This window comes from Durio zibethinus, chromosome 5, assembly GCF_047325235.1.
Source record: "Durio zibethinus cultivar Kanyao isolate XHJ-2024 chromosome 5, ASM4732523v1, whole genome shotgun sequence".
Lineage (NCBI taxonomy): Eukaryota > Viridiplantae > Streptophyta > Magnoliopsida > Malvales > Malvaceae > Durio > Durio zibethinus.
This window is the reverse complement of record NC_143166.1, coordinates 34,412,328-34,439,542: the sequence shown is the minus strand read 5'-3', so window position 1 is coordinate 34,439,542 and position 27,215 is coordinate 34,412,328. Positions and strand designations below refer to the sequence as shown.

Below are 27,215 nucleotides of genomic sequence, written 5' to 3'. Positions count from 1 at the left end.
AATAAATAAAACAACCAAATTTGATTCATGCTTCTTGCTTTGTAAAAGGTTTCATACAGGTTTTGTCATCAAACATTATAACAACAATCCATTAATTAATTTGGATTGGTAGGATGATCGTGCATTATCATTTGCTCCAAATATTAGGTGAAAAGAGACAACAGTTAGCTTTGTTGCATATATAATTAAGATTAAAATAAAAAAAAAATGGAGACTTACTTTAACTTTGATTAATTATTTCGTTAGTTTTGAATCGTACGTAGGTTGGTTAATGGGCACTGTAATTTAAAGACTTATTTATGGCATTTGAACATGCATGTTCAGAAAAAATAAAATAAAATTTATCGCATGATATTCAATTGTAAATATAATTCTAGAAACATTATAATATTGCAATTAGCTAGAAATGTTATGAATAGCTTCTTAATTCCTAGCACACTTCCTTTTACACAACTGCTGCCACAGGATACTGCGGCTTTATTCATAAGGTAATATAAGAGAAAAGCAAATTACAACTGAAGGGTTCCTATTGATTTCTAGAGGTGTATCAACCTCATTACCATTGGGTGACTGACTTTGAGTAAGTGAATATTCATATATAAGGTAATAAAAGAGAAAAGCAAACCACGTTTGAAGGGTTTCTCGATTTCTAGAGGTGCATCAACCTCATTAACTCACTGTAATTCTGTAGAAGCCCTCATTCGCCTCTTTGGAAAGGGTGACAAAAGAACCAATTCTGTTTTGGGCAAAGTCCCTCCACTTAGGACCGCTGATGGAGAAGCTCCTGCCATCTTCACTCCTGCATTCAAATTTCCACGGTCGTCCTGATCCATCTATAACATCCAAATTCCTTCTACCGGCACTGAGTGCGCCGCCACCATGATCAAACCTCAAATTTGCTACATCGGAACTTTGAAGATATTTTTCGAAGATCCTCACCATCTCGATCGCTTCACAAAAGACGTAGCACTTAAAAGATTGTATTTTGATATCAAGCTCTCTGCGTTTGAGGTTTGTTCTACCACGGGGGTGTTTATATAGAGTGAACAGCAGCTTTCTTACTTGAGCAAACAGAGAAAAAAATATACATTTAAAATATGATATTATCGCGAGCAAAGGCTTAAATCTTCCGACATTCTTCCAAGTCCAATGTTTTCCAAAATGTTTCGTGCATGTACATTTGTTTGTCTTTGTTATTTATTGCAAGAAAACTTGATGCACCAGCAAAACCTTAAAAGTTTTCGTGCATATCTGGTATGCATTGCATGATAAACTAGGTCAAACAACAGAGTCGTCATCAAATCGCGCAACTTTACTTTTTTCAATCCAAAAAAGAAAAGTTTTGAACTAGATAAACATCTGACAAAGAAAATCCTAGACATAAGTTCAATTTTTTTCACTAAAAGATGGGGTTCCATAACTTGTTCTAGAAGACAATAATATATACATGGGCTTGCTGTACTAGTGTGTACCATAATAATATAATAATAACGGCATGACATTTTCTCCCCAAAAAATACTGTGATCTGTCTAAACAGTTAGCTGATTCTACTAAACTGATTAGTATCATTATCTTCATTCTGGACGCGAGATGCCCTGACATTTTTCTTTCTAAACGTGATCACTCGCTACGTTGCTTGGGTGATCATGGGTTTGAATGAAGCGACTATTTTTTTTTCGTTCGATTGTCGCGGCTGGGGTTTTTAACTTTTTATTTGTTATCTGCAACATGCTGAAAAGTCAACCAGGTCATGCAACTTACTCTCTTATTATTATTTTATTTTCTTGATTGCCGTTTGCGTTGTGTACTTTTCCGTGATTTCTTCTTTCTTCGTCTATTTTAACCGAACATTCTAATAGAAACAATTGAATTATAATAATTTAATTCAAACCCATCTCTCATCAAACCCATAGTTTATGTACCTACCCAAGTAAACATACTCAAATTGGATTGGAAATGGGTAAGTTAAAAAATTACACTATCCCAAGTATTATGCGTTGACCTAACTCTGATTTGGATAAATTCTGAATTATGGAATAAAATTGATGTAGTAGATATAGGTGCTAAAATGAAGAAACTTACAAGAGCAATTGTTTTAATTTTTTTATATATTATTTTAATAATATTTTAATATATTTAAATAAATTTATATATAAAATAATTATTTTTATTTCGTAAAAACTTTAAATATATATATAAATTAATAAAAATATATAATTCAATTCAAATTAATTTTTTTCAATTTTTAATATTTTGATCCAAATTTATATACATATTTAATATCCTAACTTAATTTAAACTAAATAAAAAAAAATCAAAATTTCAGTCTCTAACATCATAACTTTTAACTTAGTAAGGGTTTTGCTTTGAAGAAAAAGGAATTGTGGCAATCAAATCAAAATCATCACCGCTCACTTTGATGAACAAACAAACATACAGTTTCTTCTTTTTATTTATTTTTAAACAAAATAAACCAAGTTCTTAAATTAATGCACCTAAAAGTTAAAAAATTTAAGTCACAAAATATTGTAGAGTGGGAAGCTTGATGTCATAATGTATAGATTCAAAAATTTATAGTTAGATTTAATAAAAAAAATCATCGCTAATATTTTTTAATTAAGCGTGATTAATTACGTAAAGAATCTAATTTTTTAAAGAGCTCCTAAGCTTGATTAAAGATCTCTAAAAGAATAAATTTGAGTCTATAAATCAAAATAAGGTTCGAAAGTTCAGTTATATGTAGGAAAATTTATAGCACCCTTATATATCCATTCAAAGGATGGTATTATTTATTTTAAATTTATCATAAGGTCTTAATTTTAATGGTCTTAATTTTTATATTAAATATTAAAAATAACTTTTAAGATTTTTTCATCAATCTGGTGAAACTCTTTAAAATATTCTTTTACCTTAAGAATATTTAAGAATCTCATTTATTTTCTCGAAAAAGCTTTATCGTCGAAAAAATGTTTAATTAATTTTTTTTATTTTATTTTATTTTTATTATTAAAAATATATCTAATTATTCTGTAATTTGAGCCAAATTAGAAATATTTTCTCTTTTAAAATTTCTAAATTTTTCATCATTTGGGTCTATTTAGAAATTTTTTTTATTTCTCTTTTTATTTTTAAATTTTTCATTATTTGGGTCAATTTAAAAATTTTTTTATTTTTTGAAAATAAAATAATATAACAACTATTTTTTTATTGAAATTTCATTTAAATTCTTTCACCAATTGGAATAAATTTAAAAAAATTTCTCACTTTGAAATTTTTTAAGAAATTTATCATTTGAAATTTTTAAGAATCTCATCATTAGATAATTGTCAAATATTTTCAAAAGAAAAAATTTGGTTTTTCTTTTTTTGTTTGAAAATAAATATTAATGATTATTATTAAAATTTTATCTAAATTATTCCACAATTTGAGATAAATTTAGAAAAAAAATTTTTCACATAAGAATTTTACAAAAAATTACTATTTGAAATTTTTAAAAATTTCATCATTAGGTAATAATTATTTATTCTTCAAATTTTTTTTTATTTTTATTTTATTTTTTCTAAAATTTAATCATGTAAAAAAACCTTAAAAATAAAAAAAACACATAAATCAAAAATACAAAAAAAATCAAAAAAATGAAATGGCTCGGTTGGAACGACTTGACAAGGCTCGATTTTAGACATAGAAAAGTGGCTCAGAGGCTCAGCTCGGCTTAGTTTAGCTTCAGGAACCAGTTGGAAAACGGGTCGGCAAAAGTGGGTTGCGCTTAAGTTGGGTTGGCCTAAATAAAAACACGTGGATCCTGAGACTGTTTAAGGCGAAAACAACATCATTTTAGAGCGGTATAAAAGGTCTAATTCAATCTTTTTTCGTAGATTTCTCTTTTCTCTCTCTCTCCATTCCCCATTTTCTTTCTTACTCTTTCTAGAACCGAATGAACTCCAGTTGAATCTTCATTGGATTTTGAAAAATACCGTTGGAATCTGGATTGGTTCACCAGAAGTTTGTCAAAAAATTTAATCAATATTGAAATCTTGGGCTGAATTCTAGAAAACTTATTGGAAAATTCAACCAGCGCCGAAAAGTTCACTAAAAAGTTCAATCGACGTTGGAAAATTCATCAGAAACTGAAAATTTTTTAGAAAATTTTCAAAAAAAAACATGATTTTTTTTCCAAAACTTCCCCTAAAAATTCTTACACTTTCTATCTACTTTCGTGTGATTTTTTTTCTTTGAACACTATGTTTTCTATTGCTATGTTCTTCTCTATGCTTTTCTATATTTCTATCTTTCTGTGTGTTTTGTGTATTTTGTGTTTTTGTAAGGCTATATTTATAGACCTAAATCCACAAAACCCGAAAAAATTCTAAGTCTCTTTAAACTTTAAACCCATTCAACCTCATCCAATCCATTTCAAACTCTTTCACCCAGTTTTACACAAATTCAATCATTTTTTTTATTTTTTATCTTTTAATTATTATTTTTAATAAAGTCCAAACCAAGTAGACCTCTAGACAGATTTGGGTGTCTATAGTTGTCTCTTTTTAAGCATTTTTTGTGAAACAGAAATTGTGTAAAGACGTAAACAATTCAATCAACTTGATATATTTTATTTTACATACTCATACTTCCTCTAAATAGAGATTTAATAACTTTAAAAAATAAAATTAAGCTTCTTTAAGCAGAGACTCAATGACTTCAAAAAATAAAGGCTTCTATAAACAGAGACTTAACAACTTTAAAAAATAAAAGCTCCCCTAAACAAAAGTTCAACAACTTTGAAAAATAAAGGCTCCTTTAAACAGAGGCTCAACAACTTTGAAAAATAAATAATATTTCTCTAAACAGATGCTCAACAACTTTGAAAAATAAATAACGCTATTCTAAATAGAGGTTTCATAACTTTGAAAAATAAAAGCTTCTTTAAACAAAGACTTAACAACTTTTAAAAAAAGTAAATCCTCAACAATCATGTTCAGAGGAATCATAAATCTTATCTAAAGAAATTTTAAGAGATTATGCCCATAAGTCTTACAAATCATTCATAACATCAAGGATTAAAAGATCAAACTAAAGATTAAGGGATCTTACAAATTATTCTTAACATCAAGGATTAAGGGATCAAACTAAAGATTAAGGATTAAGGGATCTTGCCATTAAAATGAAATAAATTAAAAAATTAAAGGATCAAACTAAAGGACCACCATTGCATTTTAAACTTTATATTTCTCCATGAGATAGTCTATGATGGTAATAAGTTCATCTTCTTTCCTTTTTATACAATTATTGACTTGGGCATCGAAATGCATTTCAAAATTTTAATTCTAAATATTTTTTATCATTCTTTCTTTTTTAACAGATTGAATAAGCTTTTTTCTAAATTATCTACGGATGATATACTTTTAATCCAAATATATATTGACAATTTTATTTTAAATGTTGAGACGATTAAGACCAACTTGATTTGAATTTTCACCCAATAGATTCCTTAAAATTAAAAATCACTTGATATTTTCAATTTTAAAGTTTGAATTATTTGCAAATCTAACCTGTTCCTATGCTAAACATAAGTTGAAAACATCAATCATTGCAATCTTCCCATTTCTTGAGTTAAGATTTTCTATATTTAATTCCAAAATTGATTTAATTAAAAAACAACTACTAGCTATGTAGTTAGTTGAAATTTCGTACTAAAACATGTAAATAGTAATATTAAATAATTTTTTCAATCTAAGATGACTAATTTGCTTTGCTTATATTATGAAATAAATACTAATATTTACCTTTGCTTTATTGAAAAGGCATTGATCATGATTTTATCAAAAACAAATAAATAAAACCAGCAAAGTGTAATACTATTTATCAATGAGCTGGAATCGATTTTAATATTAAAAATTTTAAATTTGTCGTTAGAACAAATAAATAAAACAACTAAATTTGATGTATGTTTCTTGCATTATTAAAAGATTCGTACACGTTTTTGTCGTCAATCATTACAAGAAGAATCCATTAATTAATATGGATCGCTAAGATTATCGTATTATATTATTTTCTCTAAATATTAGGTAAAAAAAAATAACAGTTAGCTTCATTATATATGAAATTAAGAATACGAAAAATTTTTTTTTTTTGAAACTTACTTTAACTTTGATTAATTTATTTTTTTAGTTTTAAATCGTACGTAAGTAGGTAATAAATAGACCAAAAAGAGACGTACCTCAAAGAATTTCACGTTTCAACTCTTTCTAATTATGTAAATTACAGTGTGAATGGGTCGCGATTAATTGTTTGTTTTCCGAAGAACACAATTAATTGTTTAATTAATTAATTGAAAGGCTTTGTGACAATGACGGTTGTTTCGGTTTCGAGAATCTAAGTGGACCCTTGTCACTCTGACCAGTATGAGATTTTCTACCGTTGCTAGCCCAACCACAAGATATTCTCGCTCTTTCCCTCAAGGGCTTCGATTGAGTGAGTTTGACCATTTTTTTTCTTGCTCGCATGTGCCTTGCACGTGAGGATAGCTCGCTATTTGAGAGAGAGCGTACGTTGAAATCCTAGACACAAGTTCAATTTTTTTATTAAAAATAGGGGTTTCATAACTAGTTCTAGAAGACAATGATAGATGCATGAGCTAGCTGTACTAATATGTACTATAATAATATAATAATAATGGTATATCATTTTCTCCCCAAAAAAGACTGATCAGTCTAAACACTTTGCCGATTCTACTAAACGGATTAGTATCATTATCTTCATTCTGGACGCGAGATGCCATGACAATTTTCTTTCTAAACGAGATCGCTGGCCACGTTGCTCGAGAGATCATGGGTTTGAATGAAGCGACAATTTTTTTTTTTTTTGGTTCGATTGTTCTTCCTGGCGTTTTTAACTTTTTATTTGTTATCTGCAACATGCCAAAATGCTGAAAAGTTAACAAGGTCACGCAACTTGTTTCTTAGTATTATTTTGTTTTCTTGATTGCCGTTTGTGTTGTATACTTATCCATGATTTCTTCTTTCTTTGTCTATTTGAACCGAACATTCTAATGGACACGATTGAATTATAATAATTTAAAAGTCTTGAGACTAAAATAAAATAAATTAAAAAATCATTATTGCATCTCGAATAAATATTATTTTTATTATATACATATTAAAATATATATATTCGTATCTTAAATAGTCTTATGTCAAATAATATTACACATTAATTACCATTAATTTATAAAATTTAGTATGCATGTAATGATGTGCACTACATGCGATTTGAAGATATTATTCATTACAATTATCTCATTTATTGAGTTAAGACTTTTGTTCAATTCAATCCCAAACTTTGATTTGAAACTAATGCTAGTTAGTTGAAATTTCATACCAATATGTATAAGTTGTTTTAAATATTTTTCCATCCTAAGATGACTAATTTGCTTGGTTAATATTATGAAATAAATAATATATATATTTGCTTTTGTTTAAAAGGCCTTGATCATGACCTCATCACAACGAATAAATATAAACCAATCAAATGTAACACTACTTATCCATCCTTGTGATAAATTTTAATAACACCCAAAATTTAAATTTCCTAAACATGTGTCTTTAAAATCATTTTAAAAAATTAAAAGTAATGTTGATTGTATTATAAAAAAGTTTCATGCATATATATATTGTCAAACAATATATTCGGCCGACAATACAATAATTAATATCATCCAATGATTCATAAAATATTATAACTGAAAATTTTTCAATATAATTGCAACCTTTTATAGTATCAGGGATTGTTGACTTCCCACAACCAAACATTTCTATTAAAGGAAGTGGGTCACGATTGAATTGTTTATTTTTTAACTAGCAAAATTAATTGTTTAATTAATTAATTAGTTAAGCGAAGGATTTTGCAATAAGCCGACCCTGACGGCTATGAGAAACAAAAGCGACCCATGGTGGCCTGACCATTACAAGGTTTTGTAGTGCGCTGCGTGCAAAGCACGGGTGTTTTCCTCGCTCTTTCACTCAATGACATTGCTTTGGGTGAGTGAGTGAGTTTGACCGTAGCCGCAACATATAATTTCTATTTCTTTATCATTATTTTTTTATGTTTCAAAATAGAACGTTTTAATTAACTAAACATATGTCAGAGTAAACAATAAGAAATTTAAATACGTCTAACGAAATAAATTAATTAAAAAATGTATACCAACTTGATTGTAAATTTCAAAAAAACAGTAAATATTGAGGAATCAGAAAATGATTTCACATTTTATCTCTCAATGATAAATCATTAACGAAACTTACAAATTTGGTCTGACTTCTAACGGTGCATGGGATCATGAGGACTAAGAATTAGGGCTAGCTGTAATTTAAAGGCTTAAAGTTTGAGATTTGGAGGTTTTAAATTCAACATTATATATGTTAATTTCGTATTATGAGATGATTAGCACCAACTTGATTTAAAATTTTAATTTAATAGTTCCTAACCATTAAAATTACTTGCTACTTTCAATTTGAAGCTTGAAATATTATTTGCAAATTGCACAAAAGAATAATATATATATATAAATATATATATATATATATATATACTTGATTCAAATTTGTGAGGCTTATTAATTCAAAAAAAAAAAAAGTTTAAGGCTCTGACCATGCATGCTCGGAAAAAAAAATTATTACATGATATTCAATTGTAAATATAATTATAGAAGCATTATATTATTTCAATTAGCTAGAAATGTTATGAATAAATTAACAAGCTTTAAAGATACAAGAACATTTTCTTTTATTTTTTTCAAGAAAAAAAGAGTAACAAATTAAAGCAGATAGCTTCTTAATTCCTAGCACACATACTTTACACAAACTGTTGCCACTTGATACTGCTGCTTTATTCATCCTGGCTAAAGATAGTTATCTAAATGATGCATAAGAGAGAGAGGTTGGCTATAGTTACTATATATTTCACCACTGGACTATCTAGCAATTTTATTTTATTTAGGCGGAATTAGTACCAGTAATCCAGCTGTACTATTCCTATAAATACTTAAAGAAGCAGCAAGTATGAACTACTACCAGCAACAGCAATGTTACTTAATCTCTATCTCACTTTAATTTCGAAATCAGCATCAGAGCCTTCATATGTGCAAAGGGTCAAGCTCTTAAAACGTATACAGCTCCGAATAAATTCCTTCCATTTCTTTCCTTCAATCGTCGGCTCAGCTCTACGCGAAACATTGAGATCGAACACCTTCACATCTCCAGTGCGTCCATCTTTAACCTTCAAAGTTGCATCCCCAGGGCGAAGGAGACTTTTGCCATTGGGAATCGTCCAGCCAAGCTCCAAGGATCTTCTGAGCTCCGTTTCACAGATTCGTGCCATGGGAGCGAGCTAAAATGTTTTTGTAATTTTAACTATTAGAGATTTGAGAGAGAGAGAGAGAGAGAGAGAGAGAGAGAGAGAGAGAGAGAGAGAGAGAGAGAGAGAGAGAAAGATGATTTTGAGAGCTTTTAGCACTAATCTTTTTGATAGTGAAGGTAGATGATCAATGACAAGGGTCTTATGCATTTATATAGACATAGTTTGCATACTATGAGCACGCACGACAAGTTCTTTTGCTTGTGCATGTGCCTTGCACCTAAGCATACGCACGATTGCTTCTCGCTATCTTGAGAGACTAAGAGTTTGAGATAGCTTGAGTGTTTGGCTATAGGAATTAAAAATTCTCTCTGAATTAAGACCAAATCCGCTGTCCAAAAAGCTTTTCTTTTTGGCCAGAGCTCAACAGCCAGCTCATAGCTGGCAACTTTCTTCATTATATTTTGCACAAGTTTAAAATATGTCAGTATTTTTTTTTTTTTTTGGTCTCGCAATGAAAGAAATTATAATCTACCGACATTCTTCGACGTCGAATGTTTTTCAAAATGTTTCGTGCATTTTGGAAAACTTGATGCACCACAGCAACCCTAAACTTATGAACTGACTTTATTTTGAAGAAAAAAAGACAACCCAAAAGATGGGGCCCTATATCTCATGCTTCAACTAAACCTCTCAAATTTCGGCTATCTAGTCAACACACCACCGCTCACGTTAAGAACAAACAAACGTTCGGTTTCATTTTTTAAAATTTATTTTTAAACAACATAAACAAACAAGTTCTTAAATTATTTATTAAGAGTTGAAAGTTCAGAATTTAATTTATGTAATTATTTTAAATTATAGTTCTTCCATTTTATTTTCTATGTTTATTTTTTTAGAATGTTCTAAAATTATTTTTTTAATATTTAAAATTCTTATTTTTCATACTAAAAAATTATTTTTATATTTTTTATATTTAAAAATATGAAACTTTAATTTTATAAAAAAAAATTAAAATTTAATACTAAATACATTAAAATCAATTTTTTTTCTTAAATTTTATAAAAATCAATAACTCTCAAACAATTTTAAAAAAATTTAACAAACATAAAATTTAAATTTCAATCATTATATCTAATAATGTAATTGATTATTTTTTATGTTTGTTAAAATAACTTTTGGCACTAATCTTTTTGGTCGTGACTTTCTTCATTTTATTTTGTATAAGTTAAAATATCAGTTTTTTTTTCCCCCACAATCAAAGAATTATAATGTTGGAAAATGATAAGTGGATAAGATAAGAAAATCACAGAAAAAGTGTCCTTAAAAATCAAATATGTCTAAAGTTATGTTTGAGCTGTTTCTAGTTGTATTATACAGAATTTTTCATATGCATTTAAAAACTTTATCATGTTATTATTATTATTATTTATAATATCAAAATACAACTTTGACTGAAATAGAGGTCTTTTTGCTTGGCTTACAAATTAAAGTCTTTATCATTTTGGACAAAACTTAAATGAAAATTTTTAAGTGTAGTTTTTAGTTTGTGAAATTTTTTTTTGAAATGATTTAATAAAACTTTTAATAAAAGAAATTCAAATCAATAGATTGAAAAAATTTAACGTGAATATTGATAATATGTAAAAAAGTATTTAAAATATTTTTTATAATTCAAATTTAATTAATATTTATTTAACGGTAAAAATTTTGTCAACATTTTTGCTCAAAATGTTTATATAAAAAAATATGTCAGAATTTATTAAAATTTTTTAAATTTGCATGCTTGATTTATATAACAAGATTTTTTAATATATCGATTTTAATTTTTTATTTTAAATTTTATTTAATAGTTTTTAATAAAAAAACTTCATAAATTTTATCTAAAAAATTAATGGATGTGACATTATGAGCTTACTTTCTAGGGGTGATAACGGTTCAATTCGAATTAGATAAGATCGGATTCGGTTTAATTTTTTAAATAATGTATAGTATTATAAATTTTTAAAATTAGAACCAACTTTTTCTTGAACCAATCTTATCCAAACCAAATTCTACCGATTTAGTTTGATTCAGTTTATCAATTTTTAAATTTTTATATATTATTTTAATAAGATTTTTTACATATATTTAAATAAATTTATATATAAAATAATTATTTTTATTTTGCAAAAATTTTAAATAAATATAAACTAATAAAAATATATAATTTAATTCAATATTTTTTTTTATATATTTTAATACAAATTTATATACATATTTAATATCCTAACTTAATCTAAACTAAATAAAAAACAATCAATTTAATTTCAAATCGATTTTTGATTTTCTCACATCATAACTTTTAACTTAGTTAAAAGCTTACAGAAATGGCTTTGTATTGAAGAAAAAAGACAACCGAAAACATTCAGCCCCACATCTCATACTAACTAAACATCTCAAATTGTGGCTATCAAATCAACATCATCGTCGGTCACTTTTATGAACAAACAAACATACAGTTTCTTCTTTTTATTTATTTTTAAACAAAATAAACCAACAAGTTCTAAATTATTGTACTTAACTGTTAGAAAATTTGAGTCACAAATTGTTGTAGAGTGGGAAGCTTGATATTCCCTAACGTTGCCACTTACAGTTCGAAGGGAAGAGCCATCACTGTCGAGTCTTGGTTTTGAACGAATTGGTCTTTGGAAACATTGAAGGCTGGGATCTCATTTGGGCCCATTCACCTGTCTGAATTTGGTTTGAGTGTTTGAACAATGTTAGGCACATGACTGATGATAATTCTTTTTTTTTTTTTTATAGTTAAAACCTTAACCACTTCTTACTACAGACAATTCAAATCTCAAATTTTCAGGATTCATGATAATTCGTACTACTGTTTCTCAATCATAACCTCTGCTTTATGTTTTGATATAACAAGTAGCTTTCTCTTTGTCGAGAAATTAATTTTATAATGTATATCTTGTATTTGAATGAGATAATACTTTATTTGATTCCTAAATTATTATTTTTTTATTATGGTATTTAAATAAAAAATTCTAATAAGATATTTAAACGTTATTTTTATAAGAAATTACCCTAAACTCTTAACATATTTAGATAATATTTATGTGGGATTTAAATATTGATGTAAATAATACATGATTGTCATGTAGTCTACTATATGGTTGTCATATATTATTTTTAAAAAATAAAAAAATTTTAAAATAAAATTTTAAAGAAACTATAATTTTTTTGTTTAAATTTGAAGATGAAGTCGTCATCTGATGTGGCCAAAAAAAAAAATTGTCATCTAATGATTTTCAACTTCTATAAAGAAAGATATTTCTCTTAATTCGCATACTAGAAACACTATTTCACTTAAATTGAGCTTGATTAATTAGTTTAAATCTTCATTTATAACAGGAAGAAAATTTTATTGTTTTTCTTTTATTGAATTATTTTTGAAGGTCAAGAGAAGATAAGAAAAATTAAATAACATGAAATAACATATGAAACGTATTGGAAACATAAGCCCAAAAGTACTGGACTTTGATTTCGAGATAAATTAAATAATAATAACATAAACCAAATAGTTGCAAATGGCAATGTTCCATCTATATAATTATTTTTAAAAATAATGATAAAAATTGAATTCTTTTAAAAAATAGACACATAAAACAGGAGAAATAAGAGAGTATTTCATATAAATACATATATAAGTAAAAATTATAAGTTAACATATATAAAATTCAACAAGGGCTAGAGATGCAATAAATAAAAAATTAGATATGTTAAAAAAATAATTATAACAACAAATTAATGATGTTATTGTAGACACCCAATCAGGTCCGGGCCCGGATCAATTGGGCCTGACCCGGATCAATTGGGCCTGACCCAGATCATTTGGGCCTGGCCCAAATGGGCAAGGCCCAATTGAATTTTTACCCGTATTTTTTATTTTTTATTTTTTTTTCTCTCTCTTGTGTATTTTATTATTTATTATTATGTATTAATATATGTATATATATATATTTTTTTTTTTTTCATTAGAATAGATTTATATGTATATAGTTATATATTTATTATTATTATATTATTATTCTTATCTTTTTTTTTAATTATCTGTTCTGATTTTTTCTGATTTTCAGATATTATTTGAAAATTTTTTATCTTTTGATTTATCTTTCCAATTATCTAGATTTTTTTTTAATTTTATTTTAATTTTTATTTTGGAGGGCTAGGATTCAAAGTTGAAGACTCCCAGTCTGAAGGGGAATTCAATCAGAAGAGTCCAATTGGATTCAAAGACTGAATTTCCGTCCAAAGAGGAATTGGGATTGATCAGAAACTCCTGATCAATCCCTATAAAAGGGACCCCCCTGGAACAGTCAAGAACACACAGAGAAAACAGAAGCAAAAGCTACTGATTGAGAGAATAGGGGTGTTTAGAGAGCTAAGGAAAAGTTTAGGAGTGTTCTGGCAGTGAGAAAAATTTTTTAGAAAAATTTGGCGAAAAAATTTTCTTGAAATTTCTGGGAAATTTCCAGATTCCGGCGAAAATTCCGGCGACTTTTGAATTTTCCGGCGATAATTCCGGCGAACTTTGAAGTTTCCGGCGACAGACCCAGTTTCCGGCGGAAAATCTCAGAAACCGGCGACCATCCGGCCAACTTCCGGCCAACTTCCGGCGAATTTCCCAGATTCCGGCGAAATTTCCAGAATCTGGTACCGGCGTTCTTCAAATTCTAGAGAGAAGGCAGAGAAGAAGGGAAGAAGAGAGAGAGAGGGGAGGAACGGTCTACTGAAAAACGGAGGAAGGTGCCTTTTATACCCTCCCAAAACGACGTCGTTTTGGCTTTAAGTTAATAAGAGGATCCGCGCGTTTTGCCGAACCCGACCCGACCCGAAGCGTCGACCCGCTTTCTGACCCGCGCGTTTCAGCCCCTCCGAGCCGAGCCGAGCCGAGCCGAGCCGCACCAAGCCGAGCCGCGATCCGAGCCGCTCCAGGTTTTTTTTTTTTTTTTTTTTTTTTTTTTTTGACTTTGATTTTGATCTTGATTTTTTTTTTCTTTTTTCTTTAATTAATCCGACGACGGAGCCTCTACAAGTAAAAACAGTAGTTTTTCTTGCATACTCCTGAGGTGAGGGAATTTTCTCAATTTTCTGCTAAAAGTATTAGAGTCAATTGAGAATAATTTCCGATAATTAATTACTTGGCTGATTTTGATTTTTTTTCTTTAATTAATCCGACGACGGAGCCTCTGCAAGTGAAACAGTAGTTTTTCTTGCATACTCCTGAGGTGAGGGAATTTTCTCAATTTTCTGCTAAAAGTATTAGAGTCAATTGAGAATAATTTTCGATAATTAATTAATTGGTTGATCTTGATTTTTCTTTAAATAATCCGACGACGGAGCCTCTGCAAGTGAAACAGTAGTTTTTCTTGCATACTCTTGAGGTGAGGGAATTTTCTCAATTTTCTGCTAAAAGTATTAGAGTCAATTGAGAATAATTTTCAACAACTAACTACTTGGTAAAATTTTAAGGCTTTTGGATAACACAAATTCAAGCTGGTACCATCTTTTGATGGGCGTTGTGAGGGTGCTATAACCTTCCTCACACGTAACCGAACTCCCGAACTCTGTTCTGGTTAAGCAGACCCGAACCTATTCTTTTAGGGACCCTTAAGCTTAGGTGTTCCCTGAAAGGACAGATTCCTTAGGTGGCCAATCACACCTGGATAAAAAAAGATTGGTGGCGACTCCCTAAAGTCAATGTCTAGCGACAGATCCCCGGATCTAGACGTTACGACAGTTATAACAAATCATTAAAAAGAATATACTAATAACAAAAATGATTTATGCGATGACAAAAAGAAAATATGATTGAATATACTGATACGAAGAAAGATTTATGTGATGACAAAAAGAAACTATGATTAAGAAATTAAGAAAAGAAAGATTTTATACTAAAATTAATGGATAGAAGAAGACACAATAGAAATCGACAAAAAACAATTTTAGATAGATAAAATTTGACAAAATTATTTCTAAATTAATGGTAATAAGTTGAAATTTCATACTAAAACTTGTAAATAGTAATACTAAATATTTTTCTCAAACTAAGATGACTAATTTGCTTTAGTTATATTATTAAATAAATACTAGTTTATACCTTTGCTTTATTGAAAAGGCATTCATCGTGATTTTATCATAAACAAATAAATAAAACAAGCAAATGTAACACTACTTATCAATTATCAACGAGCTGTTAGAAATCGATTTTAATATTAAAAATTTCAAATTTGTTGTCAGAACAAATAAATAAAACAATCAAATTTGATTCACGCTTCTTGCATTGTAAAAGGTTTCATACAGCTTTTGTCATCAAACATTATAACAACAATCCATTAATTAATTTGGATTGGTAGGATGATCATGCAGTATCATTTGCTCCAAATATTAGGTGAAAAGAGACAACAGTTAGCTTTCTTACATGTATAATTAAGATTAAAATGAAAAAAAATGGAGACTTACTTTAATTTTGATTAATTATATCGTTAGTTTTGAATCGTACGTAGGTTGGTTAATGGGCACTGTAATTTAAAGACTTAAAGCGGCTAACTGTAATTTAGAAGCTTAAAGTTTAAGATTTAGAGGTTTTAAATTCAACATTATATATGTTAATTTCATACCTTGGGATGTTTAACATCAACTTGATTTAAAATGTTTAATTCAATAGTTCTTAACCATTAAAATGCAGACTGGATTATTTGCAAATAGCACAAGGGAATAATATATATACTCTAGCTTCAAATTTGTGAGGCTTATTAGTTTTTTTTTAAAAAAAAAAAGTGCAAGGCTTATTTAGGGTATTTGAACACGCGTGTTCAGAAAAAAATAAAATTTATCGCATGATATTCAATTGTAAATATAATTATAAAAACATTATAATATTGCAATTAGCTAGAAATGTTATGAATAGCTTCTTAATTCCTAGCTCACTTCCTTTTACACAAACTGGTGCCACAGGATACTTTGGCTTTATTCATAAGGTAATATAAGAGAAAAGCAAATTACAACTGAAGGGTTTCTTATTGATTTCTAGAGGTGTATCAACCTCGTTACCATTGGGTGATTGACTGTGAGTGAGTGAATATTCATATATAAGGCAATAAAAGAGAAAAGCAAACCACGTCTGAAGGGTTTCTGGATTTCTAGAGGTGCATCAACCTCATTGCCTCACTCTAATTCTGTAGAAGCTCTCATTCGCCTCTTTGGAAAGGGTGACAATAGAAGCAATTCTGTTTTGGGCAAAGTCCCTCCACCCAGAACCGCTGATGGAGAATCCGCTGTCTCCTTCACTCCTTTATTCAAATTTCCACCGTCCTCCTGATCCATCTGTAACATCCAAAACGTTTCTACCGGAAGGGAGTGCGCCGCCACCATGATTAAACCTCAATTTTGCGACATCGGAACTTTGAAGATGTTCTTCGAAGATCTTCTCCATCTCGATCGCTTCACAAAAGGCGTAGCACTTAAAAGATTGTAATTTGATATCAAGTACTCTGTGTTTGAGAGGTTTGTTCTACCATGGGGATCTTTATATAGAGTGAAGCAGCAGCTTTTCTTACTCGAGCAAACAGAGAAAAAAAATATACATTTAAAATAGGATACTATCGCGAGCAAAGGCTTAAATCTTCCGATATTCTTCCAAGTCCAATGTTTTCCAAAATGTTTCGTGCATGTACATTTGTTTGTCTTTGTTATTTATTGCAAGAAAACTTGATGCACCAGCAAAACCTTAAAAGTTTTCGTGCATATCTGGTATGCATTGCATGATAAACTAGGTCAAACGTCATCAAATCGCACAACTTTTCGTTTTTTCAATACAAAAAAGAAAAGTTTTGAACTAGACAAACATCTGACAAAGAAAATCATAGATATAAGTTCAATTTTTTTATTAAAAAATAGCGGTTTCATAAATTGTTCTAGAAGACAATAATTTATGCATGAGCTAGCTGTACTAGTATGTACTATAATAATATAATTAATGGCATATCAGTTTCTCCCCAAAGAAGACTGTGATCAGTCTAAACACTTAGCTGATGACTAAACTGATTAGTATCGTTATCTTCATTCTGGACGCGACATGCCATGACAATTATCTTTCTAAACGTGATCGCTGGATACGTTGCTTGAGAGATCATGGGTTTGAATGAAGCGACTATTTTTTTTTTTTTCGTTCGATTGTCCTAGCTGGGGTTTTTAACTTTTATTTGTTATCTGCAACATGCCACAATGTTGAAAAGTCAACAAGGTCACGCAACTAGTTTCTTAGTATTATTTTATTTTCTTGATTGCCGTTTGTGATGTATACTTTTCCATGATTTCTTCTTTCTTCGTCTATTTTAACCGAACATTCCAATGGAAACGATTGAATTGTAAAAATTTAAAACTCTTGAGACTAAAATGAAATAAATTAAAAAATTAAATGATCAAAATAAAAGATCGTTATTACATTTCGAGTGAATGTTATTTTTATTACGTGCATATTAAAATATATATGTTCTTTTCTTAAAAAAGCATATGTTAAATAATATTACACATTAATTAACATTAATTTATAAAAATTATTATGCCTAATCTAGTATAATGATATGCACTACATGTGAATAGAAGATATCACTCATTGCAATTGTCTCATTTCTTGAGTTGAGACTCTCTTCGTTCAATTCAATCCCAAACTTTGATTTAAAACTACTGCTAGTTAGTTGAAATTTCATGCCAACATGTATAAATTGTATTAAATATTTTCTCATCTTAAGATGACTAATTTGCTTTGTTTATATTATGAAACAAATAATATATATCTTTGCTTTATTTAAAAGGTATTGATCATGACCTCATCAACAAATAAATATAAGCCAAGCAAATATAACACTACTTATCCTAGTGATAAATCTTAATACCACCCAAAATTTTAATTTTCTAAACATTGCGTCTTTAAAATCATTTTTAAAAAGAATAAAAAATAATATTGATTGTATTATAAAAAAGTTTCATGCATGTATTTATTGTCAAACAATATATCCAGCTGACAATCCAATAATTAATATTATCGAATGATTCATATTAGTTGGATCTCATAAAATATTATAATTTAAAAAATCTCAATCTAATTGCACCCCTTTATAGTATCAGGGATTGTTGTCTTCCCACAACCAAACATGAAGTGCGTCACTTTGAATTGTTCATTTTCCAACGAGCAAAACTAATTAATTACGTGAAGGATTTTACAACAAGCCGACAATGACAGTTATGAGAAACGAATGTGAACCATGGCGCTCTGACCATTAACAGGTTTTATATTGCAGCTGCCATTGCCAACAAAGCACTTGTGATTTGCTCGCTCTTTCAGTCAATGACAGTGCCATTGGGTGAATAACTGAGTTTGACCGTAGCCACGATATATATTTTTATTTCTTTATTTCTTTTCTGTTTTTATTAAAAACAAGACTGACAAACAACTAAATCAACCGCTTATTTTTATGAATAAACAAACTTACGGTTTCTTCTTTTTTATTTATTTATAAACAAAATAAACAAACAAGTTCTTGAATTGATGTAAAATTTGAGTCATAAAATATTGTAGAAGGAGAAACTTGATTATTTCCCTTGCGATGCTGCTTACAGTTGGAAGGGAAGAGCCATCACTGTAAATCTTGGTTCTGAACGAATTGGTTGTTCGAAGGTTGTTGGGCCCATTAACCAGTCTTTAGGAAAGGGACAGGAACAATGGTACATCTGAATTTGGTTTCAGTGTTTGGACAATGTTCGCCCTTGACTGATGATAATTCTCATAAATGCTACTTCACTTTTTTCATAAATTAATTTTATAATGTGTATCTTGTTTTACAAAGAATGAAATATATATAATTACAAAAAAAAAATAATTATACTTAAAGATGTAAAATAACACTATTTAAAAGAAAAAACAACAAACAAGTTCTTAACTTGAAAAGATTTGCAATACAAGGAGATGAGTCAAAGATAACATAACAAAATCTAGGAAGTCAACTTGAATACAACATCCTTAAAAAACTTAATATTTAAAGTATATAAAATAACATTACTTTTAACACAACAAATACTTAGGTGAAAAACTAGGGATGGCAATCCAACCTGTCCCTGACGGATTTCGGTCCGATCCGATCTTATGAGGTCATTTTTTTTTTTTTGAAATTTAAATTTTGGATCGGATCGGGTTGGGTTCGGATTTGCCTAAAATCCGACCCAACCCAATATTATATAAAAATTATTTTTAATTAATTATTTAATATATTTATATTTATATAATGATATTTTTAAATATTTATATTTAAAAAATAATATTTTATATTTTAAAAAATAATATTTTATTAATTTTAGATCAGGTTCAGGTATGAAAAAATAAAAAATAAATTCGAGTAAGATCGGATTCGAATTTAATAAAACATAAAGTCGGGTCGGGTTCGGAGCCGGGTTGCTCACCCTACCCTACAGAAAAACACAGTAATAACATAACAAGCTGGTAAGTTGTTGGGTCACTTGCTCTACGTCAACCCAAATGAAACATGTTTCTCTCAACTTTAATTCTGAACTGAGCTCCGGTAACTTCATCCTCCTCTTTGTAAAAATGAATCCTATCATTGATTACAAGACTTTTCGTCCGAACAAAATTGAGCCAACCCGAGGATATATAAAGCTTTGGATGATTACCAGTCAACCGAGTTTAGCAACGAAACGTCCACACTCTTTCAGTTGAATCTTTCACCAACAAGTCCACGTATCTCGGCCATTGGCAAACCTTTATTGCTGTAAAGATGAGGTTGGGACGGCCAGCCGTTTCTCAACGTTCGTCTACGAAAGCAACTTCTCAAATAGTTCCATTATTGACACAGTTATGGAGGCGGGAATTATGAAAGGCTAGCAGAGCTTTTGTTAAGGCAAGGTATATTGCACCCTTACTCATAAATATAGAAAAAGAAATTCAGGTGGGTAGTGTGCTCCCTGATCATGAATAAATGCGTATATCGTAAGAGGATGAAAGCATCAAGTTTCTCCAATCATAGCATTACCAGTGTTTAGTTGCATTGATTAAGTTCCAAAAATTCGGTCGCTTTTCGCGATGATCCTGCATGGAATGCCTATACACGAAGGTGAGACTAACTAGTTAGAAATGCCACATATTTAAGGTCCATTTGTTTCACAGAAAATGATTTTTAAAAAATAATTTTTGTATTTTCAAGTGTTTATTTAACAAAAAATTAGTTAGTTAATGGAAAATAATTTCTTAATTATAGAAAATAAGGTCATTTTTTAAAAAATTATCTTATATATTTGAAAAAAGAAGACATTTTTCGAAAAAAAGAAGACATTTTTTGAAAAAAATTATTTATGAGTAGAATTATTTATTAATACTTTTGAGCATAATTTTATATAAATAAATAATATACTATTAATGTAATATATTAATAAATAATATTATTATACTAATAAATAATGTAATAATAAATATTATTAATTTAATTAATAAATATTATAATAGTATATTAGTAAATAATATACTATTAATATAATATATTATTAAATATAATTAATAAATAATATAAAGAATAATAAGTAGTTTTATTTTAAGTATGTTTTATATTAATATAATATTTTAATATTAAATATTATTATTAAAATATAATTATTTTTTAATATTAATAATTTTAATAATAAATAATTTCAATATATTTTAATAATAAATAATTTTTAATATTTTAATAATTATATTAATATTATTTGAAAAAAAAACACAAATTTTCAAAAGACAACCAAACAATGAAAAATATTTTTTATTAACTCATCCAAATAATAAAATATCTCTTTCAATTAAAAAAATGAAAACATTTTTTAGAAATTATTTTTCAAAAATCATTTTTTGTGAAACAAATAAAGCCTTAATTTACGACTAAATTACCCATTTTTCAAATATGTTCTCATAGAAAAACTAGGCTTGCCAAACTACTAGTTTAATTTGAATTTGTAATTAAAAATTAATACGACACAATGAAACACTTGTATTCTTTTGACATTCGATAAAGCTTGACAATGCATGATATATACTACTATATGTCGTGAGAGTTGGGCAATCTCAAGTAAGATTTTTGACATTGATGCGAGCATGGGCTGCCTCAAATTTAAATTAAAAATGTGCAATTTAGAAAGTACTAAGAAATAGAGTTGAAAATGGTCGAAGCACCGAAACATGGCGGCAAATTTGAAAATTGTTGTCTTTGGTTCGTTCACAGTGCCGACTGACCAAGTGACAAGTGTATGTCACATTTCAGTTTCTGCAGCATCTATAACCATAGCTAGTTAGGGCCCGACATGATGCCCATAGAAGCCAACTTCTGGATACATATTATTCATTCATTTCCTTCTAGAATTGAGATGTACCAATTCTTTTTTAACAATGCTCGGTTAATTGAAGACTACGTACTGCGCTATTGATCAATGATCATGTCAAGGACCCAAATATCATGTTGTTCGATGAAGTTCAAAGGCCCATCGGTCACCGTCATGTTCGTTTAGGGACAAATGGGTGGTTTTTAGAGGTTGGGATCTTGCTTAGGCCCATAGACTAGTCTTTTAGAAAACTGTTAAGTCCAATTGCTTCTACTGGTTGGGCCTATACTGACCCATAGTTTTGGAAGCTCACTTATATACCCAAAAGACACTGAACAAAGTAAAACCCAAAACTTAGACCGAAGAATCACGTGCATCCCTTTACCATTTCCTGTCTTCTCTGACATAGCTATAATGATATGCTTTAATTCAACTGCAAGTCCTCCGGTAAGACTGCAGTCTTCCTTGGACCAGAAATCTCCTGGCATCATCTCTTCCAGTGGAGAAATAATGTCCAATTTTCAAGCTAAGAACTTCTTCAAGGTTTACCTCTTGGAACACAGCTTCCAAAGAATGGTAACTCCCTCAAAGTTTTAGTTTTTGCCCACTGTAAAGTATTTACTTTAAAATATTGTCGTCTTTTTTTTTTTTTCCAGCTTTACCTTGTTTAGTTTCTTGCTTTCTTTGAATATTTTCTGGGTTTTGGTTGTTTCATTATGCATTTGACAAATATATACGTATTATCAATTTGTTGTATTTAAGCTTTTGCTAAAACTGACTGCAATTTTAGCTGGTAGGATTGTGGTCAAGGGCTTTTTTTTTTTCAGTCCTTTTCGTTTATAGGTATTTGCTTTGATGGGTTTGGAATTGCTATGATATGTTACTCCTATGTTACATAGTAGTAGTGGTGACTAACTGATAATGTACAGGTAATGTTGAATGTGTAATAAACGTAGAGGCTTAGCAATGTGATGAAATATAGTGGATATGTGTTACAATTGTCTATTGGATTCTATTTTGTAAGCCATGTCAGAAGGTGATAGTCGTTGCTTTTCCCGAAGTTAATTTTTGTGGGTATGTCTTATGGCACATAGTGGTGATAAGTGAAAAAGAAGAGCAGGAAATGTTATGCAGTTTTTAGTTTAATTGATTATGCCTGATATCTAGCTTCATTTTGTAACTTTAGCTCATTCCATCTTCTGCTGTTGTGTGTTCATACGAACTGATGCCTGTGACAGTCACCTTTAGAAATTGTAAAGGGCAATGCTGGCATGTGGAGGTGGAGGTGGATGAATGCGATGGCAAGATGTTTTTTAAGAAGGGTTGGAGAAAATTCATTGATGAAAACTCCATAAAGGATAAAGATATTTTGGTTTTCAATTATTTTGTATGTTTTGTGTTTGATGTGAAAGTATTCGGATTAGATCGATGTGAGAAGAGCGTTTCACATCTAGTGTTGGATGAGCAGGAAATGGGAATTGTTCTAGCTGATGATGATCATGATGATGATGACGACGATGAAGAATTTCAGGAAGAAGGAGAAGATAGTGAGATGGAGTTGGAGGAGGAAGAAGCAGAAGAAGAAAATGATTATGATGACTTTCAGCAAGAAGGGAAAGATGGTAGGCTGGAGTTGGAAGAAGAAGATAATGATGATAGGACTATCAGGAAGGAGAAGATAGTGAGCTGGAGTTGGTGGAAGAGGAGGAAAATGAAGAAGTATTGGATAGTTTAAACAAAAGAAGAGGCCAGAAAATGAACAATAAAAGAAACGAAGGTTACTTATTTTTTGTATGCGAGTGCATCTGTGCATGTATGTGAAATTGTGCAAACCATTCATTCACTCATATAATGATGCATGTTTGTTATGTGCTAAAACATTACCCTTCTGTTTACTAGGGTCGCATGAGGAATTTGCTGCTATGAAAGACGAAGGAACTACTTCTATGGAGGTTGAAGAAGAGGAGCTTTATCCGGAAAAATATGTCCAACATCTGAATCCTTATTTTGTGGCAAGGATAAGGCAAAGGAGGAAGAACGAATTGGTATGTTCTTTTATTCGTGTTCTTCTTATCATATAACAAAAAGCTGAATTTGCTCCTACTCTCTCAGCTGCTCAAGGAATTTGTGCTCTGATTTTGTAGCTAGTTACTTGATTATAGCCTTTTTTTTCCATTAGACTACAGCGGTTATTTTTGTTCTTTTGTTTTTATTATGGGTTGGTGTTTATTCTCGAATCAAACTTCGGTTAGTCCACCATGTTAGACATAACCACTTCCATCAATGACAAGGTGAGAACAACCTTTTTTTTGGGTTACTAAACTGAGAATAAAAAATTGGTTGGAGGATTTTTAATGAATATGATAGTACACAGCTTAGCTGACCCCAGAGTTATGATATATAAGTTTGTTGTTGTCGTATGATAGTACACTACTTGAAGAATCAATAAAACCAGAAGTGCCGAAAAGTAATTGTAGCTGTTCTGAATATATGTAAAGCTTCCTGCTGATAAGTGGTGGATTTTTTACTGTTGTTATAGTTAGATAAACAATGTTTACTGCTTTATCTTCTTTTTAGTCGTTTATTGTCATACGTAAGTCAGAAAGAAAATTTCCTTGAGACACATTTAAATGACTATATGACTGTTACATTCTTTTTCATGTTTTCGATTCCAAATAGAGGAAATGCTTGAAATTAACTTCACCTCAAAAGCCTTTGACCGCATTTTAAGTTGAACAAGTCCTTGTAGAATGTACAGTTATGGACCTTCCATTCTCCCCTGGCTACATTTTCCTTGCATTTGTTGTACATTTACTTAAAGTTATTTGCATTTGGATTGATTAATACTAGGTTCTTAGATTCTTCTCCATTATTTCAAATTTTATTTTTCTGATATCATGTGTCCAATGCCAAGAATGCTACTAACTTCTGGCTATATTCTTTGTGTGTGTCTCAGTATGTTCCATTTGATGTAATGAGAGATTATGATCTGACTCTAGAGGACAAGGAGGAAATTACATTTGTTGACCCATACAAGCGGGAAAGTATTGGGAAGGTTGTTAAATGGAAGGATGGTCGAACATGCATAACGGGATGGAGAAGTTTCTGCAATCGAAACAAAGTGGATCTTCAGCGTGACGCTTGTATATGTGAATTTCTGCTTGAAAAGGGACAAGAAAAGAAGTTCATACAAGTTCACATTGTCCATCGCAGGAAACATGCTAAGTCCCAGAAGCCTAGAATGCAGAAACAAAACCAAAAGTAGACACAATCTGACATGAAGATGCTTTTAGTTTAACTGTTTAATTATCACGGCTGTGGATTCAGCAGGCCGCACTTCAGAGTTTGGTCTATAAGCTGAAGGCTTACTTGCCAGAAGACTGATATATAGAGCTTCGTTACTTTTTACTTGCAGGCTATTGTGGTTTGAACTTTTTACTTGCAGGCTTTTGTAGTTTATTTTGAAAACCTTCGGCTTGGGTTGAGATACCATCACTCATCAAACCCATAGTTTATGTACCTACCCAAGTAAACGTACTCAAATTGGATTGGAAATGGGTAAGTTAAAAAATTACACCATCCCAGGTATTATGCGTTGACCTAACTCTGATACCGTCAAGACACGTCTTGGTTAACCTCTCACTCTTCCAGCAAGAAGGCGGTTTTTTCATGCTTTTGCCCTAAGTTAAAAAGAGCCGTTTCACTTGCCATAAACATTATCACTTCTCTCTCTTTGATCTATAGGCTTCACTTGACCGAATTATACTCTTTCACTCTCTCATGGATGACAATGATAAGAGCAACAATGGAGCTGGTCATGAGGGTCAAGCTCAAGCCAAGGCTGTAAGACGTCGGCTCAACTGCCAAGCAGTGGGTGAACAAGCTGGAGACACCAACATGGAATGCAGGCGCAACATTTCTCTCTCTGCTGGTCGCTACACCGTTGATGGGTGTCGTGAGTTTCTCAAAGGTTCAGCTGGCGAAAATCCCATGCTTTGCGCCGCATGTGGCTGCTACCGGAGCTTCCATCGCAAAGTGGTTCCGACCCATTTCCGGAACTACTCCAACTACCTCTTATTCAACGGCATCCCTTTCGTTCGTCCAGTGCAACAGCCTCTACAGCCGCCTCTACCTCTCATGCCACAACCAGAAATACCCCATGAACTAGATGCTGAAAGTGCAAGTGAAGAAGAAGGGTTAGAGACTGATGAAGCAAGTGAAAAACGATCAGAATTAGACAGTGAAAGTGAGGATTAGGAAGCTAAAATGATTATCGGAGGAGAACATTAGGACAGCAAGGATGACCAAGAATAAAGGTGGGGTTTGTAAGAATCAACTAAGAATACTTGAAACTAGGTTTCTTTACTTTGCATGCTTCTACTTTCTTTCTTTTTTTTTAATTTTTAGTTTTTTTTTCCTGTTCTTTGTGGCTCAAGAGTCAACTGCATGTTTCAAGTTTGTGTTTAAAATTGAAGACTGAAGTTTTCATCTGATGATTATTAAGTTCTAAAAAGAAACATATTTGTCTTAATTCCCATACTAGAAATACTATTTCATATAAATTGAGCTTAATTAATTAGTTTAAATCTTGATTTATTATAGAAAGAAAAAAATTTTTTATTATTGAATTATTATTGAAATTCAAGAGAATAAAAAAAAGTTAAATAACATGAAATAACATGAAACGTATTGGAAACATGAACCTAAAAGTACAGGACTTTGATTTCGAGATAAATTAAATAATAAAACATAACCAAATAATTGCAAATCGCAATGTTCCATCTATATAATATTTTTATATATAATTATTTTTAAAAATAATGATAAAATTTGAGTTCTTTTAAAAAAACAGACACATAAAACAGGACAAATAAGAGAGTATTTCATATAAAATCATATATAAGTAAAAATTATAAGTTAACATATATAAAATTCAACAACAAGGGCTAGAGATGCAATAAATAAAAAATTAGATATGTTAAAAAAAAAATTATAACAACCAATTGATGATGCTATATATAACAAATCATTAAAAAGAATATACTAATAACAAAAATGATTTATGCGATGATAAAAAGAAAATATGATCGTATATAGACTAAAGTTTAATTTAGATAGATAATGAAATTAAAAACAGTAATAAAATTTATTATAACTGTAATTGAACAAAAAAGTTATTGTAGCTGTGATTAAAAAAAATTTTAATAAAAAATTTATATTGACTTGATATTGTTAGAGTTAACATTTGGATTTAATTGGAGGTACGGTGAACTTAATTCGATGCGATGAGATCTAAATGGTTACTTATATGAAAAAAGATTTATGTGACAGACAAAAAAAAATGGTTAAGAAATTGACAAAAGAAAGATTTTATATTAAAATTAATGGATAGGAGACGACACAATAAAAATGCGATAAAAATGATTGTAGATTAATATAAATCAAT

The 27,215-nt window shown here is 29.8% G+C and overlaps 2 protein-coding genes across 2 annotated transcripts; both read left to right on the top strand.

The window, feature by feature from the left end:
- The first annotated feature begins 22,180 nt into the window (after positions 1–22,180).
- On the top strand, positions 22,181–26,153 carry LOC111281741 (uncharacterized). The gene is made up of 3 exons (XM_089761527.1): positions 22,181–22,345; positions 23,669–23,814; positions 24,726–26,153. Exon 3 carries the CDS (start codon positions 25,550–25,552, stop codon positions 26,024–26,026), a length of 477 nt encoding a protein of 158 aa, XP_089617653.1. The 5' UTR covers positions 22,181–22,345; positions 23,669–23,814; positions 24,726–25,549; the 3' UTR covers positions 26,027–26,153.
- LOC149518979 (B3 domain-containing protein At4g34400-like) lies at positions 22,888–23,572 on the top strand. Its single transcript, XM_089761526.1, has one exon. The coding sequence runs from the start codon at positions 22,995–22,997 to the stop codon at positions 23,502–23,504; it is 510 nt and encodes a 169-aa protein (XP_089617652.1). The 5' UTR covers positions 22,888–22,994; the 3' UTR covers positions 23,505–23,572.
- Positions 26,154–27,215: the final 1,062 nt, after the last annotated feature.

Bases quoted from the DNA above. Each gene is read 5' to 3' on its own strand.
- LOC149518979 (XM_089761526.1), top strand. From the start codon at position 22,995: ATGCCTGTGACAGTCACCTTTAGAAATTGTAAAGGGCAATGCTGGCAT.
- LOC111281741 (XM_089761527.1), top strand. From the start codon at position 25,550: ATGGATGACAATGATAAGAGCAACAATGGAGCTGGTCATGAGGGTCAA.